General features: G+C 39.7%; 2 protein-coding genes across 18 annotated transcripts in view; both read right to left on the reverse strand.

The window, feature by feature from the left end:
- The window catches only part of LOC123985438 (RAC-beta serine/threonine-protein kinase-like), a 25,019-nt gene extending 19,094 nt beyond the window's left edge, over positions 1 to 5,925 (reverse strand). The window contains exons 1-3 of one of the 6 annotated variants that reach the window (XM_046072940.1): positions 5,774 to 5,925; positions 2,902 to 3,039; positions 2,586 to 2,714 (exon numbers count right to left, since the gene is read on the reverse strand). In XM_046072940.1, the coding sequence (XP_045928896.1) occupies positions 2,586 to 2,714; positions 2,902 to 2,947 (175 nt within the window). In that variant the 5' untranslated portion in view covers positions 2,948 to 3,039; positions 5,774 to 5,925. Of the gene's footprint in view, positions 1 to 2,585; positions 2,715 to 2,901; positions 3,040 to 4,775; positions 5,152 to 5,439; positions 5,510 to 5,572; positions 5,705 to 5,773 lie in introns of those variants that run through there. The other 5 variants (XM_046072941.1, XM_046072946.1, XM_046072945.1 and 2 more) reach the window with 5 other exon arrangements.
- LOC123985437 (von Willebrand factor A domain-containing protein 5A-like) overlaps positions 1 to 13,023 on the reverse strand; it is a 73,675-nt gene that overhangs the window by 28,382 nt on the left and 32,270 nt on the right. The gene's annotated exons all lie outside the window — the stretch shown is intronic.

Here is a 13,023-nt window from a genome sequence, read left to right on the forward strand (position 1 = left end):
ATACTGGATGTTTTTCCCTTTTCACACCATTCTTTGTAAACCCTAGAAATGGTTGTGCGTGAAAATCCCAGTAACTGAGCAGATTGTGAAATACTCAAACCGGCCCGTCTGGCACCAACAACCATGCCACGCTCAAAATTGCTTAAATCACCTTTCTTTCCCATTCTGACATTCAGTTTGGAGTTCAGGAGATTGTCTTGACCAGGACCAAACCCCTAAATGCATTGAAGCAACTGCCATCTGATTGGTTGATTAGATAATTGCATTAATGAGAAATTGAACAGGTGTTCCTAATAATCCTTTAGGTGAGTGTATACCAATTGTAAGTCGCTTTGGATAAAAGCGTCAGCTAAATAAGTAAAAGTAGTATAATATTAATTCAAGTTACAGCTGTTTCAGTTTGGGATTGTTTATTATTCATTATCTTTGTGCAAGAAAAATGCTCTAGGCTACATGATAGGTTTGTTGCAGCACATCAAACTTTTTTTAAATCCCGCCCCACCCAGGCTGTGATTGATCTGTTCCCAAAAAGTGAGAAGTTGAATGTGTTTCAATAAAAGGCACCGATTTAGCTAAAGAGCCAGCTAACATTAGCCAAACCCACATGCTCCTTGAATTTTCCCTGTTGTCTTCTGTCTTACTGATTCAGCTGCTGGCGGCGTGTCTCGCACTTGTTTTCCAGGAACGGGGCTGTTCAAGTGGCCACAGAGCGACCGGGTTAATCCCGTTACTCCTGATCGCCACTCCGACTATGTTTTGGACATTTAGCATTGAGGGTCCGGCGGGGTGGGAGATTACGGTCAGTTGTACTCGTAAATCATTTCCGGTTCGCACGGATCTATTTTTGGAGCGTTTAAGAGTGAAATAGGCGCTCGGTAGATCCCTGCCCCTAACGTTACAGAAACGAATCACACAGTCACTACTCACTGCCTGTCTAGTATTTTTGGCTATGCATTATGAATATATAAGTTCACCTACACTTTTAGCAAACAAACTTTTGGACAAACAGGATTTTCATATTGAAAAAAATATCTTCAAAATTTAAACCTTGTTGGAGATTAAGACTTTTTAATAATTTTCAATGGCCTTAATTTTCGCAAAATTGATTCATTACCTTTTAAGACGTTTTAAGACCCCGCGGACACCCTGTCAAACCTATAAAGACTGCATTTCCTGTTAAAGAGGATAAACCAACATGAAGACCAGAGAGCTCTCTATGGGAGAAAAGCAAGCCATTGTCAAGCTGAGAAAAGAAGGAAAATCGACCAGAGCCATTGAACAAACATTGGGCATAGCAAGCACAACAATTTGGAATGTCCTGAAAAAGAAAGAAACTACTGGTGTACTGAGCAACAGACGTCGAACAGGTCGGCCAAGGAAAACAACAGTAGTTGATGACAGAAATATGGTGAGAGCTGTGAAGAAAACCCCCAAAACATCAGGAAGTGACATCACCAACGACCTCCACAGTGCAGGGTGAAGGTATCACAATCCACTGTTGGAAGAAGACTCAGAGAGCAGAAATATAGAGGCCACTCCACAAGATGCAAACCACTCAGTAGCAAGAATCGGAAGGCCAGATTGAAATTTGATGAGACAGAGATGATCCGCAAAAGTTCTGGAACACAATCTTATGGACTGATGAGACCAAGATTAATCTCTAGCAAAGTGTGGAGAAAGAAAGGAACTGCTTATGATCCGAAGCATCCAATCTCATCTGTGAAGCCTGGTGGAGGTAATGTCATGGCTTGGGCATGCATGGCTGCTTCTGGAACAGGCTCATTAATATTTATTGATGATGGAACTGATGATGGTAGCAGCAGAATGAATTCTGAAGTGGACAGAAAGATTTTGTCTGCCAATTTACGGAGAAATGCATTGAAACTAATGGGGAGGAAGTTTATCATGCAGCAGGACAATGACCCAAAGCACACTGACAACTAAACAAAGGACTTCATCAGGGGAAAAACGTGGAAGGTTTTAGACTGGCCAAGTCAGTCTTCCTGACCTTAACCCAATAGAGCTGCATTTCACCTCCTTAAGAGGAGACTGAAGGGAGAAACACCCGAAACAAAAAGAACTGAAAGAAGCTGCGGTAAAAGCCTGGAATAGCATCACAAATGAAGAATGCAACAGTTTAGTGATGTCGATGGGTCGCAGGCTTGAGGCAGTTATTGCAAGCAAGGGTTATGCCACCAAATATTAAATGTTATTTACTTAAACATTATTTGTTCCATTACTTTTGCTCACCTAAGAATGCTGTGGTCTAATACAAAGGCAACACCTGGGCAACAAGAAACATCTGTCAGTCACATGTTCCAATAGTTTTGTTTTCAAACAACAAAACAAAGGATGACTGAGTTGTTTAACACATCTAGATGTGAATACCAGGAAATAAAAGCTGAAATTCTGAACTCTTGTCTCATCTTTAGATCTTAAACCCAAATGTCTTCAGTGAACAACAAAAACAAAGGAATTTGCCTTACCATTCCAATACTTTTGGAGGGGACAGTACCTGGGCGGCCCGCCTAAGTAAGTCTATGTGAGGGAAACAGTGGTAATGTTTTAGTGTCTGTAAGACTGACCTGCCACTGAGAAGTTGTTGAGTGGTGGTGACGTTTGGTCGTTTAGATCAGGCTTCTCCTTGTAACCGATGAAGGAACCGTCACTCTTCAGGATGAAATACCTGGGCCTCCATGTTTTGATATATTCACCTGGGATAGAAAAAAAGAAATGAAAATTGAAATTTTAAGTACATTTAATCAATAGGAACATCGTTTGGCATTTTAAGATGAAGCCTTTAGCTTAATCTGACTGACTGATAGGATTGGTGTCAAGCCTTTCTTTCACTATGAATTATTATCAGCATGAAAATACCTTACTGATCAGCATGTGCCTTACCTCTTTTGTGAAGCCAGCCCTCTCTGACTATATTAACTTCATTCATGGTAAGAGGAACAGGAGGTCGGGGAGGGGAGCAGTGGATTTCTCTCTAGGCCGTATAAGTCTCAGTCAGTTACAAAATCTGAACAGCACCTGCTGAATAAAACAAGCACAACAAAGGAAATAGGACCATTTCATTTTCAAACAGAACAAAACAAAAAGAAATGGTGTAACAGAGTAACAAAGTACTTTAGACAGTCACTAGTAGTTACAGAAGGTATTCAGTAGTCTTTACTTCCAGAGCTACAGTCAATCGTTTTAGTTAAATTTCAAACAGTCAAGAATCTTTTAAAATGAAATACAAAACCAATTTAATTACTGATCTACAAAGACAGTATCAGGATATAGGCTTACTGTAATAGCTGGTCAGATTTCAACAAGTGCCCCGCAAAGCACCACTGTACTTTTAAGACCTTTTAAAAACCAATTTAAAACATACACTTAGCTGTCTGTACCCATATGAACTAATGATGTTAAAACTAGTTGCCCTTGATTTTAACCTTCGTTGGATAACTATGACCTGGATGACTGAGAATCTTCATAGACATCTCGTTAAAACAGTATAACACCACACAGGGCTGCAACTAACTCTCATTTTCATTGTAGATTTATATGTGATTTTTTTTGACTCATCAATTAATATTTTCCTAGTCTATAAAATGTCAAAAATATGGTGAAAAATGTCTATCACCCTCTCTGAAAGCCCAAGGGGATGTATTCAAATATCTGCGTTTTTTTACAATCAAGTATTAAAATATCTTCATTTTAGTTAGTTATGGTGAATGTTCGAAAGGTGGCAACTAGTGTTAACTAAAGCTTAAGTCTGCTGTCCACGGAGCATATGGACCAAACAACTCCTATGTTAGTTAACTATTCAGAAACATCAAAATGTGAAGCCAGTCACGCCTTCTGCCTAACTTAGCCGCACATGAGAAAAACACTCACCTCTGTTAGTTTCCACAGACACACATTGTAAAGCAGACAAAGTATTCAAATAATTTGGTAAAGTAAAAGTACTAATACCACACTGTAAAAATACAAATAAATGTCCACACTAAAAATGTTACCTATGTAAAAGTATAATCAGGAAAATGTACTTACATATACTTTATATTAAAAGTACTTTGCAAAAAATGCCCCCTATGACTGTTATACTATTACATATTATACCATCAGATTATTATTCCTCAAAGCAGGACATTACTGCTGTTGAGCTGGAGCTCAATTGACCGGTTTTGTATCGGACTGCAGCTAAAGAATATTTTCTCCATTAATCCAGTGATTTTTTGGTTTGTAAAAATTCTGAAAATGGTGAAAAATGCAGTCACAGATACCCAGAGACCAAGTGACACCTTTTGTCCAAAAAACAGTCAAAACCTTAAATTGATTAATAAATAATCCGATAAATCGGCTGTGGCTCAGGGGTTTGAGCGGGTTGGCCGTTAATCGGAAGGTCGGCGGTTCAATCCCTGGCACTTGTGTGTCGAAGTGTCCTTGGGCAAGATACTGAACCCCGATTTGCCCCTGGCGGCTGTTCCGCCAGTGTATGAATGTTAGTTGAGTGTGTGAATGTTAGTTTCCGTTTGAGCACTTAGGCTCAGTGTATGAATGTGTATGACTGGTGAATGCAGATGTAGTGTAAAAAGCGCTTTGAGTGGTCGAAAAGACTAGTACGGAAATACGGAGCATTTACATTTACAAGTAACTGAAGCTGTAAGAAAAATGTAGTGCAGAAAAAAGTACATTTCCCTCTGAAATGGAGTGCAGTAGAAGTAGAAAGTGGCATGAAAAAAATTACTTAAATTGACAGTACTTGAATAAATGTTACTTACTTAGTACTAGTACTACTTAGTTACCGTCCACCAGTGCATTTAGTATATGCTGGTATTCCTGTCATCCTAACGTTACATTAAGCATGTGTAACAATTCACTGTTGCATTAAAGCTCCTCTGGAAAACCGAAAAGCGTTTTTACATACAGTCCGAGAACGGTACTTTCCCCGTCTGGCCACCGAACAGAGAAGGCTAACGTGGAGAATAAAGTGCTAGCTATATTTATAACGAATGTCTAACGTTAAATTAACACTTAATTAAACATAATGGCTCAGTTAAGTATTAGCAAATCTAGTTCAAAATCCGGATTTACCAATCATACCACAGGAGCGTTATTAGGCTAACGTTAACGTTAACCTCACTGTTGTTGGCTGTTAGCTAGGTTGCTGTTTAACGTTAGTTAGCAGTAGTTAGCTGTATGCTAACAGCGATAAATGTATTTATTATAAACCTAACGTTAGCTATTTACCGTGCGCCTGAACTTTGATATTAATATCAATTCATCATTTCTGAATTTCAAATAACTTAGCTAAGTTATAACGTTACATAACTTACATGTTATCTAAGTTAGAAGTGACTTTGCTCATTAATATTAAAACCTAATATCACACATTAAGTTATCGTTAGTGTTTTACATCCTGAAAGACACTTTCTATACACTAACTTTTCACTTTTAGGTGAGTTCCACGTTCAAGTTACCACTGTAACGTTGCCGTCGAGTTAATGTCACTAACGAATGCAAACAAACAAAACGGACAATATTTGTTTATTATTAAAAACGTAACATATTGTCTTACATTAACGAACATATTGCCTCCTTGTAGGTTAACGTTACTGATGTGTCCTTGCTAATACTTAGCGAGGTAAGTTAACGTTAGTAGTGAGAGACCTAACGTTATTCTTAGCAATGAGTTAATGTTACAGGGTCCTCAGTTTATCTCGTTATCCGATCTATTTGATATTTAATGATAACGTTATAACAACAACATTGAACGCACATTTCACTGAGTTAATCCCACGCTGCCCTGTTGGAATGCAGTTTTGACAGGTTAAATCCAGTGCAGGCCATCCACCCAGGAAAACATCATGGATTCTTCTTCTTCTTCTTCTTCTTCTTCTTCTTCTTCTTCTTCTTCTTCTGTTCCTTTCCGGCAGACTAGGCACTGTTAGTGCATTGCTGCCTCCCACTGGTGATAGCGACAGTCTACATTCTTCTTCTTCTTCTTCTTCTTCTTCGTTAATGGCGGATTGCAAATACCTTTTAAGTGCATACCGCCACCTGCTGTACTGGTGTGTGTAACATCATATCACTCAGCTATCAACCTCAATAAGGTGCTCTCATATTCTGTTCACCAACCCAGTGTCTTTAAGAAATTTAAATAATGCCTTCCTGGTGATTCTTATCCCCTTTTCTTCTCCTTCTGTTCCCAATACCCCCATCAGATTCCATTCCCGCCCTGCTTCCTGAACCCTATCTTGAAATATCTGTCTTTCCAACTCAAACAATATGCAGTGCAAAATGATGTTCAACATTTTCTTTAATCCCACAGTTTTCACACTTTTCACTATTCCTTTTCCCCAATAAAACCAAGGTGCCATTCAGTCCTGTGTGATCTACTCTTAGTCTTGACAATAATAATTTCCTCCCGCCTGGTCCTTTCGCTGTAATTTTTATTACTGACAGACTTTTGTATTTTAAAGTAACTCCTTCCTTTCCTGTCTTTCTCCCACCATTTCTGCCATATTTCAGTACCTTTCTTCTTAATGGCTGTTTTTCCTTCTCCTTTTCCTAGTGGTATTTGAACTGTTATTTCCTTTTGTAATGCCTCTTTTGCTAGTTTGTCTGCAATCTCATTTCCATTTACTCCCTCATGAGCTGGCACCCAGCAAAACTGAACATCTATCCCTCCCCGATGTAATCTTAATAAGCTGTGAAACATTTCTATCAGTAGGTCTTCTCTGACAGATGTCATTGACTGAATTCTTTTAATAACTCCTGCTAAGGAGTCTGTGCATAATATCACCCTATCAGGTCTGACCTCTTCAACCCACTGTAATGCTATAATGACGTATATACGAAAAGCCTATCTGATAATTGTTTTGAGATATTTATTTTGAATTCTGGTATATGTATTCCAATTCCCACACATTCCTGTTTGTTTTTAGATCCATCTGTATAGATTTTTAGATAATTATGGAAACTGTTTCTCAGATAGCTGCTAGTCCGTATTCCCACTTCCTCTATTCCCCATCCTCTTTTCTTTTCCAGTATACTAAAATCTGTTTTTACATCTGGATAGAGCCACGGTGGAATGTTACTGACTGGATTGGGTGTGGTGAAATCTAATGCTTCCATTCCGTATTCCCTGACTCTCTTTTCCCCCGTCCATCCAAACACATGCCCCCGAAACTTGAAATATTCCCAACAATCCTTTGTTATCTCCTTGCAGGGTTTTCTTTCCCACTTCCTTTCAATCTGACCCAATATGCTAGCGCTAGTTGCGCTCCCCTGGGGAATGCCATTATTTACCTTAAACTCTGTAGAAATTTCTGATCCAACCTTTACTCTAATTTTCCTATCTGTTAAAAAGTCTAGTATCCAGTTATAAATCCTTCCTTAAACCCATTCTATTTAGTTTAATAAGTAGTCCTTCCCTCCACATAGTATCATATGCCTTCTCAATGTCAAAATACACTATTATCATCAGCTCTTTCATTTTCAGTGCCTTTTCTACCTCATTACTTACTCTAATGAGAGCATCTGTTGTGGAGCGCCCTTTCCGAAATCCATTTTGTATATTACTCAGTAGTCCTCTCTGTTAAATTACATGTGATAACCTACGAACTATTATCCTCTCCATCATTTGCATAAGTGAGATGTCAGAGCTATGGGTCTATAATTACCAGGATTGGTTGGGTCTTTACCAGGTTTGCTAAACGGTAGTATAACTGCACTTTTCCAACTTCTCTGTATTATTCCATCCTTCCATATTTTATTGAACAGTCTTAACACTAGCTTAATTGACTCTACTGGCAGCTGATGGAACATGGCATAACATAACTGGTCTTGTCCTGGGGCTGTATATCCCATGCCAAGCAGAGCTATATTGAGTTCTGTTATTGTAAAATCCACATCTAAAGTTGTTGTACCATCCTCCCTCTTCAGCTTCACATCCGTATTTTGTACCAGGTCTTTCTGTTGCTTATGAATATCCATAAAGTGATCACCACTATGCACAGCCGCAAAAGCCCTACCCAACATCTCTGTCTTTTCTTTGTCTGACACCACTGTCTTTCCTCCATCTATCAAAGCTGGGATTTTAATCGCTTTCCTTGGAACAAAACTCTCTCCAATTTTTCTTTTTGGTTAACTTAATTGTCCTACGTGCCACTGCCCTTTTCCTTTGAAAATCCAAAACATTCTCTTGTGATAAATTCTTCAATGTTTTAAAGGCTTTGTTTCGTTCTTTTACAGCTCTGCTACACTCCTCATTCCACCAGGGGACCACTTTCTTCCTGCCCTTTGTTCTTCTTTTTGGAATACTTAAATGTGCTGCATTTATAATGTGTTCTGTAATTTGCTTTGCGCATTCCTCTACATAACCTAAATTTTACCCTGTCTGCTTTCTCAAAGCACCATCTGTTAATTGTACTTCCTTCTTGGAAACATACATTTGTGTTAATAATAGTGAGAACTGGAAAATGGTCACTTCCTATGGTAGAATCATTCATAACAAACCATTCACATGCGTTTACCAAATTATCTGATACCAGTGTAATATCTAAACATGATGTTTTACCCCTATTCACATCCATTCGTGTTCCCTGTCCATTATTAATGCAGACCAGTGATCTTTCTTCCATCATTTCTTCAATTATGTCCCCATTATTATCTGTGTGATTGCTGCCCCATAAGCTGTTGTGTGTATTGAAGTCCCCACACCATATTTCTTTCCTGTATACAGTCCCTGCCATTTCATTAAGTTTATTGATATCTATTTTTGCATGGGTTATAGAAATTAATCAATTTAATATTTCCCTCTTTCCTTGGGCTAAAGATTTCAACTATTATACATTCTAAATCTTCTGAGCTTGGGGATTCCCTGTAGGCCAACCCATCCTTGATAAAGGTGATGCACCCTCCACCAGTTTGGTTGTTAGGTCTATTGTACCTTATAGAGCTAAACCCTGGTATCACATAATCTAGTCTGTCTCGTAACCAAGTTTCTTGTACACATATTGCATCTGGAACAACATCTAATTCATGAATGTACTTTTTGAATTCTTGACCATTAGCTATAAGACTTCCTGCGTTCCACTGTAGTATGTGAAGAACCATTATAAGTGTCCTAACCCTCTGTTTGTGTATTTCCATTTTCAGTTACAGTCAACAACGCATGTATTTGATCTGCTTTGATATCTTTCATATCAAGAAGTTTTCCTGCTGCTTCTTCAATAGCCTTAATTCTGTCACTTTTCTTTTTCAACTGGGACACAACATTGATTGTGTGACATATGAAACCCACAAAGTTCACTTGTTTCACTATCAAAGTATCATCGTCAACTTTACATTTATGCTCGCAACCATTCTGTGTGTCAGCTGGAATCTGGCTTTGTGTCTGATTAACTGGTGTTATGTTTCTTTGGACAATTCCACTGGAGTTTTTGTTATTTGATCCTGTTTCTCTTACTTTCTTTAGAGCTTCTGCATATGATACTTTTTTGGGCTTCTCTGGCTTCTCTTTGCACTTCACATCCACCAAATGCAGCACTATGCTCTCCTCCACAGTTACAACATTTAATCTTTGCATCCTTTTCACATTGCCCATACTCGTGCTGGCCCCCACATCTAGTACACTTTAGCTTTCCTTTGCACTGCTGAGCTGTGTGCCCCATCCTTTGACATTTATAGCATCTGATAGGGGGAGGGATGTATTCTCTCACGCTGTAATTTATGTATCCCATTTGAACTGACTTAGGGAGGGTTCTCTCAAATTGCACAACCACAGATAGTGTGTCTTTTAATGATCCATCTCGTTTGCTTTTTAGTCTAGTAGCCTCAACTGCTTTGCCTCCCTGAATCTCATTTTTAACATCTTCCATTGACATATTCAAAGGGACTCCTGATATAACTCCTCTAACCTTTGCTGTTGCTCCTGGGATGTGAGCCTTCATCCTTTTCCCTTGAAGTGTGGACATACTAAGAATCTTTTCTTGTTGTTGTTTGCTGCTTGCATGTATCAGTATTCGTTTATTGTTCAAAAATCTTCTCAATCTTCTTCTCAATCGCCTTGGTAAGTTTAATTGGGTGATAGTGTCCGCCATCCTGGTTGAACTCAATTATAACTTTCCAATCGTTTCCTTGCACTTTCTCCGTATTCTCAGGCTTCTGTTTCTCACTCTGGCTAGCTCTCAGTTTCTTGTTATTACTTCCCTCGCCGGTCTCTCTATGTTCTGACCAACTTTTCCCTCTCTAGGTAGAGAGGGAAAAGTCTCTTGAGGTAGAGAGGGTGAGCAGCCTCAAATATCTGGGCGTCCACATCAGCGATGACCTCTGTTGGACACTGAACGCCACAGCAACTTCTACAGGTGGACTGTTGAGAGCATCCTGACCAGCTGCAACACTGTGGGTATGGCAGCACTACTGCTATGGACAGCAAATGCCTGCATAGAGTGGTGAAGACAGCTGAAAAGATCACCAGGACTCCACTACCCTCCCTGCAGAGCTTCTACAATCAAAGAGTCCACAGGAGAGCTGCCTCCATTATCAAGGATCCCACCCACCCCACAACACGAACTGTTCACACTTCTACCCTCGGGTCGAAGGTGCAGAAGTGTGAAATGTAGGACTACACGACTGAAGAACTCTTTCTTCCCCACTGCCATCAGACTCCTAAACAATTAATCGGCATCAGGACTCCATAATTACATTTATGCATTTAGCTGACGCTTTTATATAAAGCGACTTACAATTGCTATACATGTCAGAGGTCGCACGCCTCTGGAGCAACTAGGGTTAAGTGTCTTACTCACGGACACAATGGTGGATGGGTCACAGTGGGGGATTGAACCCGGGTCTCTCACACCAAAGGCATGTGTCTTATCCTTTGCACCCCCCCAATCATGCCCATCTTACACTGTACCATGACATGTTAATTACACTATTTTGCACATCTGCACACTGCTCCATGCACAATTTCCACATGTACATAATTCATCAGTTGCACGACTGTTAATTCGTCTGCCTGCACAACGACAAAGTGAATATATTGTTTGTATTTCTGTATGGATATTGTGTTGGCTTTTGTCCCCTCCCTCGCCCTCTCTTGCTGTCTCTCGCTCTTTTTTTGATTTTTTTGAAAATTGCTCTGCTCTGGTGCGAACCACTGCAGGAGGCAGACTTAACCTTTATAAGTGCTCCCGGCAATCAGCCATTTTAATGATACCAGAATCACTACTAGATTTTCCTCCTGCACACTAAAGGCCAATTTTTTACTTCTGCGTCTGAGTCTATGCCGTAGCCTATGCCATCGTGAGCATTTATACTTGTGTTGGTGTCTCCATCACTCTGATAGTGACTAGTTTGCTGGGGGGTTTCTATGTTCCACTGTGTTGATTTCTGCCAGCCGAGTCAAATAACTTCCTAAAAAATAACATATGTATCCACCGTTTTAGAGCCACGTGCAATGCTACCAAGGCGACTGATTACAGTTCTTGTGGTCTGCATCGCCGTGACATGTAGTTACATTTTTGGGGAGATGCACATCAGGCAACGCAGTAGGCTAAGTCGTAGGGGACACGGCTACACGTAGGCTACGGCGCAGATTCGATCCTAAAGTATATATTTGCCTTAAAGGGATCAATTAGGGGAATTGGGGGAAACACGTAAGGGCCATGGCCGGTGAGAGAAGGCAGTGCAGGGAGCAAGGATGCCAAAGAAAATCTTGACTCTGCATTTGCGTGGGGATAAACCCAACAGCTACATCTTTTAGAGGGCACAGCCTGTACAAAATAGAAGAACACCTACTGTACAAATAGTATTTTACATTGAAGTTGCAAATGTGTTGTTTTGTTTACATTGATTTACTGTAGTTTTATAACATAGACATGTGTTCCACTCCCTTTCAGCTTTTTACTTACCATACATGTTGCATTGATAAGCACAGGGCCTGGAACGCCGCCGCCTACAGGCCTGCAGAGCTTTGGGTTTTAAAAAAATTACAGGGTCAAGCCATTAAATTATGATAATTATTAAACAAAAAATATTATTTTAACAAGCAGACAATATTTTTCATAATATATATACAAATATATATTTTAAATATTCAAGTTTATCAAATAGTCAAAATTTCTTTACATACAAACAGACATGTAAAGAGATGTGAACATGCAAACTAGGGGTGTGAATCTTCAGTATCTCACAATTAGATTTAAAATCGATTGTAGATTCAGTATGTACAGGTACTAATTTCTGAATCTACTCCAGTCCACTTTGTGCGAAGACAGGTGGTGTGGCAAATTATGGCATGAAAGCAGCTCAGGGGATGGCGTAAGATGTGAGCCCGAGGATTTGTAGTGTTCCCGAAGTACTTAACTATATAAAGAATGACTATATTTTCTAACAGGTTGGGTTAGCACCCACAGCCTATCTGCAACTACAGTATGTGATACAGGCTGAGCCTCACCTTAAAGGAAGGTGGCCTTGTCGGTAACCTGTGTGTGTGTTGTCTGCAGACTAGGGGTGCATCCCAAGTCTCTTAACTGCATCCATGTTTCCCTCACTTGAGTCATTTCCAACCATGTGAGGAGAGGAAAAACGATCAAATATGTTTTTAGATAAATGAAACGAAAATTAAAATCTTGCTAATAAATGAAGAAACTTGTTTTGGTCCTTTTGTTGTTCAGACCTACGATGAAAACAGATCAAAGAGGGAGTGTGAGAGAGTGATACACTTGAGTTTAATCTGTCATCTGTCTTCACTCCGGAATTAAACTGCAGTGATGTGATATATCTGATCAATCCGATCAGCTGCAGCATCCAATCAATAATGGATATTCAATAAAGGGGAGTATGTTTCAGTAAAATACTTCTGTGTGAAGGGTGGCCTCGTGTATCCTTGCTCATGGCTCCTCAGAGATTGCTCCTCGTTGTACAAATAGGAGCTTTGGGACAGTCTGCAAGATGGTGGAGCAGAACAACTCCCGGTCAAGTGACGAACAAGAAGCAAGGAAACGTAAAATAAGAGAC

Source organism: Micropterus dolomieu, linkage group LG17 (assembly GCF_021292245.1).
Source record: "Micropterus dolomieu isolate WLL.071019.BEF.003 ecotype Adirondacks linkage group LG17, ASM2129224v1, whole genome shotgun sequence".
In the NCBI taxonomy this organism is placed as follows: domain Eukaryota; kingdom Metazoa; phylum Chordata; class Actinopteri; order Centrarchiformes; family Centrarchidae; genus Micropterus; species Micropterus dolomieu.